Source organism: Vespa velutina, chromosome 24 (assembly GCF_912470025.1).
Source record: "Vespa velutina chromosome 24, iVesVel2.1, whole genome shotgun sequence".
Taxonomy (NCBI): Eukaryota; Metazoa; Arthropoda; class Insecta; order Hymenoptera; family Vespidae; genus Vespa; species Vespa velutina.
The window spans coordinates 1,128,606-1,138,605 of record NC_062211.1 but is presented as its reverse complement, the minus strand read 5'-3'; the positions used below and the strand labels follow the sequence as shown (position 1 = coordinate 1,138,605).

Here is a 10,000-nt window from a genome sequence, read left to right as displayed (position 1 = left end):
TTTTATTTGTTTATTTATTTATTTATTTATCTATTTATTTATTTATTTATTTATTTATTTATTTATTTTTTTTTTATTTTTTTTTTGTTTTTTTTTGTCTTTTTTTTTTTTTTTTTTTTTTTTTTTTTTTTTTAATTTTTCTCCTTCGTAGCTTCTCGTATAAGCGCGCAATCCACAATTGTTACATATTATTACTGGCTAGTAGTGTTAATGGCGATAGAATCCCGGATGGATTCGTCCTCGAGGATAAAATGAACGTCGTGTCAGACCTGTTGCGAAGTTATCAGGTCGGTTTTGCTTGAATTCTTGAGTATCGAAGGCCCGGGAAGTTTTTGGGTGGTACTAGTACCACCGGATGATGGCTGTACCATCATTGGTTGGCCGTTCACCAAGACTATTGTATCTCGTACGGAATCGTAACCACCTGGGGGCCCTAAATAAATGATCGAGATCGAAAAAAAAATCGAACGTTTGACAAATTGTTTCAATAATTTAACGAATTAATAATAAATATGATTAATACTCGCGATCATGTGAATTTCATTCGTATGGAATTAAATGGCCTTAACGTAAAAAAAAAAAAAAAAAAAAAAAAAAAAAAAAAAAAAAAAGAAAGAAAAAGAAAAATGATTTAATTGCATTGTCCGCATAACAGTGCGACAGGATTTGATTATTGATAATATATAATATGAAATATTTGATTACCCGGTGACGGTGTATGAGTAAGCGTCCTCGATGGCGTTAACGTAGCGTTACGCGTAGCAGGACCCCAATCTGAAGTCGGCTGTAGCAACATTCTTGCACGATACCAGACTTTTCTGTTCTTATTCTTGTTTTGTTTCGTCTTTCCGCCCCTTTTATTGGTAGCTCTTGCATCGAGATCGTCATCCTCGTCGTCATCGTCGTCGTAGGTAGGTCGTCGACGAGTATTCCTCAATTGACTCTACGAAAGAAAAAAATAAACGATCATATACGATTTGAACGCACGAGATATTACGATACGAGAGATTGGCTTTGATTATTTATTTCTCCTTTTTTCTTTTGTTTTGGTTTTTTTTTCTTCTCTTTTTAAAAAAAAAAAATTGATTACTATATAATTAATCGATCCTAGTTATGTACATTTTAAACTAATTTCAAGTCGTGCACATCTCAAAATAATTTCAAATTGTACACTCATGGAGTTTTTTGCGCTATCCAGATACGTCGAACGACTGTCATGAATAATTTAGACTCCAAAAAAAAAAAAAAAAAAAAAGAAGAAAAAAACAAAAGGAAAAAAAAATACTGCAATAATGCAAAGAATAATCTTTGAAGTCACGGAAATAATAATCAGTAGGTTTGAAAACGCATTTAAAAAAAAAAAAAATTTCTGAATTCATGCAACGCCAAAGTTTGTTTTAATCGAGCACTTAAGGTTGGTGTCTTACGCTCCGTCATATGCGCAATCAGGAATAATAATGTAGAAACGAAAGATTCATTGAAAAAAATTAATTTGTTTTGGATTTGAACGTTTTTCAATGGAAATTCCAATTAAACGGAATGCAAAAGTGTTTGTAAAAAAAAAAAGAAAAAAAAAAAAGGAAGAAAGAAAGAAACTTACAATAGCCAAACCGACGATCACCAAAACGGGCAGTATACCAACGACCCAGCCAACAGCGTCGGCCCACTTGGGATAAACGTAAGAACCGTATTTCAATGGTTCGTACTCGACCCAATTGAAGAACAAAATGAAGAATAAGGCGGCAGGTGTTACAACTTTCCACATCCAAGTCCAAAAGAATCTCCAAAGACGACCACGTGGTCCTATCATTTGTTGTACATCGTCGAGAAATCGATCGGCGCCATAGATCCATGCTACTAAAATGCATTCGCTTATGGCGATCAATAGGACAGACCAGTTAGCTGCGTATTTGTCCATCAATTGTAGCCAATACATGCCAGCCTAAAGAAATATAATTAATACATACATACATATATATATATATATATATATATATATATATATATATGAACAACGAGATGATTATCTGACAATTTGATAATAATCATAATCTAATAGGTTAGAAAATTCATTTGAAATGTATACTCACGTTCGTTGTGAATATAATACCACCGGCATAACCGAGAACAGCTGCCGACAATACTACCCAAAATTTATAATTCCTTAATGCTGGTATACCATCAAGTATCGCAGTTGTTACCGTCTCCATTAATGCGAATTGCGAGTCCAATCCCAAGGTCAATAGCATTACGAAAAATAACAATGACCAGAGTGGCGCAACCGGTAGACGTGCTACTACCTGATAATAAAATTGTTTTGTTTCGTTTCTTTCTTTTTTTTTTTTTTTTTTCTTTATTGTCATTATTGTTGTTGTTGTTGTTGTTGTTATTATTTATATATCTAACGGACATACTTTTGGGTGTTCCACCATACAAATTTTTTATTTAACCCTCCATGAGCCCGTGTAACTTTCAGGCGCCTTTTCTTTTTTTTTTTTTTAAATTTATCGATATTTTACCAAATAATTATAGCTTTTTTTATGACAAAAAAAAAAAAGAAAAAGAAAAAAAGAAATTCGGCCCATAGAGGGTTAACTCAAGCATCATGATAAAATACGTGCAGTAATTTACGTAATAAATAAAAAATATAAAAAGTAATAAGAAATATATATATATATATATATATATATATATATATATATATATATATATATATATATAAAATAAACTTACTTCGGGATAAACGATAAATGCTAGACCAGCACCCTGATCTACGACAGACGCAACCGGTACGTCAAGTTCGTGAGCGAGAAAGCCGATAACAGAGAAAATGACTAGACCAGCGAAGAAGGATGTTCCGATGTTGCTGACGGCTACGATCAATGAGTCCTTGTAACAGTTGTTAGTGAATTTGTTGTAAGAGCTCAAAGTTATCAATCCACCCCAGGCTGGACTAAGGGCGAAGAATATTTGAACAGCCGCGTCACCCCAGACTTTAGCTGACATTAATCTTCTCCAATCGGGGGTCAGATAGAACAGTATACCCTCTTTCGCACCGGGAAGTAGTATACCTCGTACGAACAGAGCGATCTAATGATAAATTGCAAACATGGTGTTTTTTTTCTCTCTTTCTTTCTTTCTTTTTTTTTCCTCTCTCTCTCTCTCTCTCTCCCTCTCTCTCTCTCTCTTTATATCTCGAGTTACAACAGTAAAATCGATATTAATAATCGCTTAATTGAGCTTGATATATGGAATGGATGTAATACTTACCAGAACGACGTAAGGAAATAGCGCAGTGAAATAAACGACCTTTCCCGAGCTTTGAACGCCTTTACTCAAACAGAGAAATACAATAACCCAGGCTAGAAAAAGACTTGTCGCCATTGATGGACGAATCGAGCCAGTTTCTTCGATCCCACTGCTCATTCCCAGAACGTGATTGCTATAACAAAAAAAGAAAAAAAAAAAAAAAAAGAAAAAAGAAAAAGAAAAAGAAAAAGAAAAAGAAAAGAAAAAGGAAACAAATGATTAAACGTTATATTTCGGATAGAATCGTAACGAACGTTAATGGCGTATACGTTGCATTAATTGCACTACTTCTTTTTTTTTTTTTTTTTTTTTTTTTTTTTTTTTCTACACATCTTACGTGAAATATTCCTCAGCAGGTGGTCTCCTAATTGCATTGGTAATATTCTCAATGGTCAATCCTATCGAAGCCATTTGCGTTGTATTATAGCATCTCCTTTTGTAATAAAAACAGTCCTGAGAAAAACAGGCCTCAGCTATATCGGGCATGTAACAATCCTCGGTACTCCATGGTTCCTCACATTTAGCCCATGGTAATTCGCCGGCGCCTATAGGGTTTGTTTAAAAAAAAAAAAAAGAAAGACACACACACACATTTAATCACACATTTAATTACACATTTAATTATTATTAATTATGATTTAATTAATGATAAAATAGAATGGCGTATAGTTTGAAGAGGAGGACAAACAAAAAATTGTTTTTTCTATTTCTGTTTTTTTTTTTGTTTTTTTTTTTGTTTTTTTTTTTTTTCTCTTATATACCAACCAACGACCGAGGCAAAAATATAATATAGTGTCCAGGCAATGATCAAATTGTAATAGAGCATCACGACGGAGCTAACGAGTACCATCCCATAGCCCAAGCCACGAAGTAGAGGGCAGAATCTTTTGTAAGCCGCTACTGGTCCAAGACTAGCGTACTGACCTGTCGAGAAAAGTTCAAAAAGTCGATCGATACAACGAATGCTTAACAATTCTCAAAAACTTCTCTTCTCTTCTATTCTCTACTCTACTTTACTTTACTCTATCTATCTTATTTCTAGTCCAACTTGAAATTCGCGCTCGATAATTTACCATGTAATAGTACCATCGAATTAACATAATCGATATACCAAGTGCACTTGGAATATTCGAAAATAGCATTAGATATATATAGTTCACGTGCTAGATAGATCAGAGTGATTCGAGTTTAATCAATTTTTTAACAAACAAATATTAAAAGAAATTATTATTATTATTATTATTATTATTATTATTATTATTATTATTATTAATTCATTTGAAGAGTTTCATTAGAGACTATAATTTTAATTGAATAATATAAAAGTCAATTTCTTTTTTTTTTTCTTTTTTTTTCTATCTTATTCTGTTTTATTCTTACCCAAGGAAAGTTCCATAAACATTAATGGCAATCCAGCGATGATCAACATAACCGTGAACGGTATTAAGAAGGCTCCACCACCATTGGAATAACAAAGATAGGGAAATCGCCAAACGTTGCCAAGACCGACGCTATATCCCAATAGAGATAAAAGAAAATCAAATTTCCCTGTCCAGGTGCCACGCTCCGGATGATCATCCTCGCCACCTTGTAAAGGAGCTTGGCTATTCGCCACCGAGTATTTATCTTCGTTCTACAAAAATATTACAAATATACATATACACATATATATATATATATATCAATGTGTTCAAAATGCATGGGTTGCGTCTGAGTTGCGTCTGGGTTGTGTCTGGGTTGTGTCTGGGTTGTGTCTGGGTTCCATCTTCCTGCAAGAATGCGCAGGACCTTCCATTCGTCCAATTAATGATCGCCGAATTCAATTATTCAAATATTTCAATTCTGTTGAAAATAATAATAAATGTATTTTGAATGAATTCGTAAAAATTCATCTATCGCATTTCTATCGTATTTTTATATAAATCAACTCTTTTACGTGTACCCCATAAATATAAGATAGATTATTTAAAAGAGTTCAACCATGATCGTTGGACAAATTATTAATTCGACGAATAGAAATAAATATCATATTATTATATATAAATATATATAAATATCATATATATCCTTTCAATAAAGTTTATATGAACTTTTTATCATCCATTTGACCTCAGTAATATTACGTAGTATAAGTTTGGCTCCCATGCTTTTTGAACACCCTGTACCATATATATATATATATATATATATATATATATATATATATATATATATATATATATATATATATATGTAGGATATATCTATATATTAGATCAAAAATCATTTTCTTTCTTCCAAAAGGAAATATTATATATATTTGACCTGAATAATAATTTTCGAATAATTTGATCGAATTATTTCACACTATTCAAAAACATTTGTGGAAATCTGTATAAAGTTAAAAAAAAAAAAAAAGAAAAAAAAGGAGAGAAAGAAGAAAAAAAAAAAATAGAAAACCTTTTACCGAACATTTTTTCATTTAATCTTGAATTTTTTAATATCTCAAAATATACATCGATGCCGTAGTTACTCGATTATCTTCGTATGAAAAATTTCATCGTCGAATAATTCTTTTTTCTTCTTCTTCTTCTTCTTCTTCTTCTTTTTTTTTTTCTTTTTTTTTGTTTTTCTTTTTTTCTTGGGGGGAAAAAAAGAAAACAACTTTTCATCGGTGAAACGATAGCTCTCTATCAATTTTCGTCAACATTTCGTTCTGGATAAACCCGTTTAAAATCGATTTCCCTTTGGAAGAAGGAATTCCCTTTTAAATGCGAAACACTTTCGTATTCACGTAACGATAGAACACCATTACTGCTATTACCACTACAACTACGGCTATCACTACTATTACTACCATTATTACTATAACTCGATTCAAAATTAGTTTTATAAAGGTTCTCGAAGGGATGTGTAACGTTCGATCCAATGATTATGAATGTGATCCTACATTTTAATATATTTTTTCGAATAAGGGATGAGATATACATCGGCGTATTTTTATTTGAATTATTTACACGAAATCAATATCTCTATCGACGATAAATTTCATTTTAACGTGCAACTTAAACAATGTCTTTATGTTGCGAACGAAAAGAAAAAAGAAAAAAGAAAAAGGAAAAAAAAAAAAAGAGAAAAGAAAAATCAAATGAAATTTTTCATTGATCATCGACATCGACGTTACTTGTCTCAGCTAAATTATTTTTTTTTTCTTTTTTTTTTTTTTTTTTTTTTTTTTTTTCCTCCTTTTTCTTCACTCTCTTTTGTTCTTATTTTTTATTTTCTTTAAATAGAAGAATTGTTCACAGAAGAATTTTTTTACACGAAATCAATAATATTTCTATCGAGGACAAATTTTATTTTTATTTACGAAACGTAATAATCTACGAGAATAATTTGGGAGCAAAAATTAGAAAAAAATAAAAAGAAAAAAAACAAAAAAGAAAACGAATAAGAAAAGAAAAGTCGAATATAATTTTTCATTGATCATCGACATCGACCATTAATTATTTCAATTAAATTATTTTCTTTTTTCTTTTTCTTTACTCTTTTGTTTTTTATTTTTTATTTTCTTTAAATAGAAGAATTGTTCACAGAAGAATTTTTTTACACGAAATCAATAATATTTCTATCGAGGACAAATTTTATTTTTATTTACAAAACGTAAAAATCTACGAGAATAATTTGGGAGCAAAAATTAACAAAAAAAAAAAAAAAAAAACAAAAAAAAAAACAAAAAAGAAAAAAGAAAACAAAAAAAAAGATAAAGAAAAGAAAAGAAAAATCGAATGAAATTTTTCATTGATCATCGACATCGACGTTACTTATCTCAAGCTAAATTATCTTTTTTTTTTGTGTTCCTTTCTCTTTATTCTTTTTATTTATTTATTTCTTTTTTTTTTTTTTTATCTTTTTTTTTTTTTTTTTTTTTTTTTTTTTTTTTTTTTAATAGAAAATATTTAAGTACACATCACTTACGTCCCAGTCCAAGTAAGGACGAATCCTCGGCGACGATTCCTCCATTATTTTCATACAGGACAATATTAACAGTTATATATCGAAATATCTCTTCGAGTTATATCTTTTTCTCTTCATGATCCCGAATATAATATCCCCGTTAATATATTGTATATGCTCGTAGGAAAATAAATCACCGTACGACGTAATTAGATAACATTAATCGATGATACGTCATCTTGTCCAATTTAAATTCGATTATAGATCACGTAAGAAGGGACATTCACGAAGAAAATTCTGAAGGAAAAAACGTTCCCCTTTTTTTTCGATGACCATAGGATGATGGAACGATTCGTTTCGATCCGATCCGATCCGATGACCTTTCGATCCTTTTCGATCAGCACCAATCTATTAGCTTTTGTCGGACACGTCCAATTCGAAGACACTTAACACTTCTTACACTTCAGGCGCAAAAATAGACTGCGAAAAATTCCAAATAAAAGGAAGAACAAACGTATCATTAGAAACGTTATATAGAACGATTAATATGTCGTAAAAGAAATAAATTATAACGTCATAAATATTACATCGTAAAAATTTTCTTCGATAGACGAACGAGAACGATAATCTTTCGATGATCGTTCGAACGAATTACATGCATATTGAAGATCTCTTTTCTTTTTTTCTTTTTTTTTTTTTTTTTACTTTTTCTTTACTTTCAATTGCGATACATCGATATTGTAATTTTCTAACGGAAGGATTGACTCTTAAGGACTCTAAATTCCTTGATCCTTCGATATATCGACGTAATCCATTTATTTCTTCTTTGTTTCTATAATATATTATAATATATATATATATATATATATATATATATATATTATTTATATTATTAGTATATATATATATTAATAATTTACGATGATATAACTGCACGATCGAAATACAACACACACACACACATATACACACGCGCGCGCACACATACACACATATACAAAGAAAAGAGAACAAGAAAAGAAATTACGACTATTAGAAAATAATCATCCCACCTACGATCTCGAAACGATTACTAAATATTTAAAGCTAACGATTAGAATGGCTACCGTCTAGAACGACAAATATCTAACGAATAAAACTTTTTCACGTCCTTTCTCTGTTAAGTACGAATCGATTGTTTACATCCTCCCCTTCTATCCCCTCGTCACCGTTCCCTCTTTTCATACAACTCCCACACTCTGTTCATTTCAAATTTGCTAATTCGTCGTCGTCATCGTCGTTATCGTCATCGTCGTCATCGTCATCGTCCTCGTCCTCGTCGTCATCAACCTTGTACCCATTGTTGTTGCTGTTGTTTTTTTTGTTACTATTGTTGTTGTTGTTGTTGTTGTTGTTGTTGTTGTTGCCGTCATCTATGCTAACTAATGCTACTTAGTAATGCTACTAGGTCAGACACTAATTATCGAAGTCCTATTATCAAGTTCACACTAGATAAATACACGGACACGCAATAACGTAGTTATATACTTCGACAACTGATGGTGGTGTTAGTATGTACTTTGTACGTGATAGTTTCGGTCACAATGTATTTCTCTACATCGCCTATATTGTCTTTCTCCAACATTCCCTTATTCTCCAAACTCTATCTCACCATCTATCTATCTATCTATCTATCTATCTGTGCACTCATAGAGACCTCTGACCTTGGATGTATGAACTTAACGATAAATACAAAAAGACCCTATGTCTTTTCGAGTTCTGCCAATAACATCAACGTTCGTAATGAGCAAATGTATTTATGTATTCCTATGTATGTACACATATATATATATATATATGTGTGTGTGTGTGTATTTATATACGTACTTGCATTTATATATTCCTCTCTGTCTCTCTATCAGTGAGTCTCTCTCTCTCTCTTTTTCTCCGTATAGATGTATATGTATGTGTTTGTGAAAAAGAGATAGATAGATAGATAGATAGATAGAGAGATAGAGAGAGAGAGAGAGAGAGAGAGAGAGAAAATACAGGACAGAGTCGACAGATCGTCCGTCCTTGTAACGAAAGCTTCGAGAGAAGCTTTAATAATCCGTGTGCAATTTCGAGACAATCCCTTCTTCCCTCTACAGAGAGAAACGAGTATGTCATCTCTCTCTCTCTCTCTCTCTCTCTCTCTCTTTTTTCTTGTTTCTCTTTCTTTCTCTCTCTCTCTCTCTCTCTCTCTTTTTCTCTCTCGCTCCTTTCTTTCTCTATCTCAGATATATCGTCGTTCATAACAGATATGATCGAAGAAATATAATAATGAAATAACGAAAGTAAATAATTAACGTTAAATCTCATATCCATTGAGTTGCGTTCGTTAAATAGAAAAAAAGAAAAGAAAAGAAAAAAAAAAAAAAAAAAAAAAAAGGGAAAATTTTGAACGGTACAACGAAGAACTTGTTTTTTAACGGATTAATAAAATATCTCAAAAAAAGAAAAAAAAAAAAAAAAAGAAAAAAGAAATAAAAGAAAGGAAAACAATAGAAAAAGAAAAGAAAAGAGAGAAATAAAACGAACGAATTCACGAACGTATTTACAAACGAACAATAAAACTTTATATATCGATTATCACGGGTATTATTAAATTGCTTTAATTATTCCTCTCACACACACACACATATATATATATATATATATATATATATATAGTTTTATTATTTAATAATATACTTCAATTGTTATTCCGTTCGTTCGATAATTAACGAATAATTTA

At 31.0% G+C, this 10,000-nt stretch overlaps 1 protein-coding gene across 4 annotated transcripts in view; it reads right to left on the bottom strand.

The window, feature by feature from the left end:
• Positions 1-113: 113 nt before the first annotated feature.
• LOC124956979 (sodium- and chloride-dependent glycine transporter 1-like) overlaps positions 114-10,000 on the bottom strand; it is a 12,107-nt gene continuing 2,220 nt past the window's right edge. Inside the window, exons 1-11 of one of the 4 annotated variants that reach the window (XM_047513506.1) lie at positions 9,112-9,128; positions 7,267-7,725; positions 4,690-4,942; positions 4,075-4,233; positions 3,647-3,854; positions 3,271-3,442; positions 2,734-3,090; positions 2,091-2,300; positions 1,601-1,942; positions 706-943; positions 114-433 (exon numbers count right to left, since the gene is read on the bottom strand). In XM_047513506.1, coding sequence (XP_047369462.1) covers positions 264-433; positions 706-943; positions 1,601-1,942; positions 2,091-2,300; positions 2,734-3,090; positions 3,271-3,442; positions 3,647-3,854; positions 4,075-4,233; positions 4,690-4,942; positions 7,267-7,320 — 2,163 coding nt within the window. In that variant the 5' untranslated portion in view covers positions 7,321-7,725; positions 9,112-9,128 and the 3' untranslated portion in view covers positions 114-263. Of the gene's footprint in view, positions 434-705; positions 944-1,600; positions 1,943-2,090; positions 2,301-2,733; positions 3,091-3,270; positions 3,443-3,646; positions 3,855-4,074; positions 4,234-4,689; positions 4,943-7,266; positions 7,726-8,297; positions 9,041-9,111; positions 9,129-10,000 lie in introns of those variants that run through there. The other 3 variants (XM_047513507.1, XM_047513505.1, XM_047513509.1) reach the window with 3 other exon arrangements.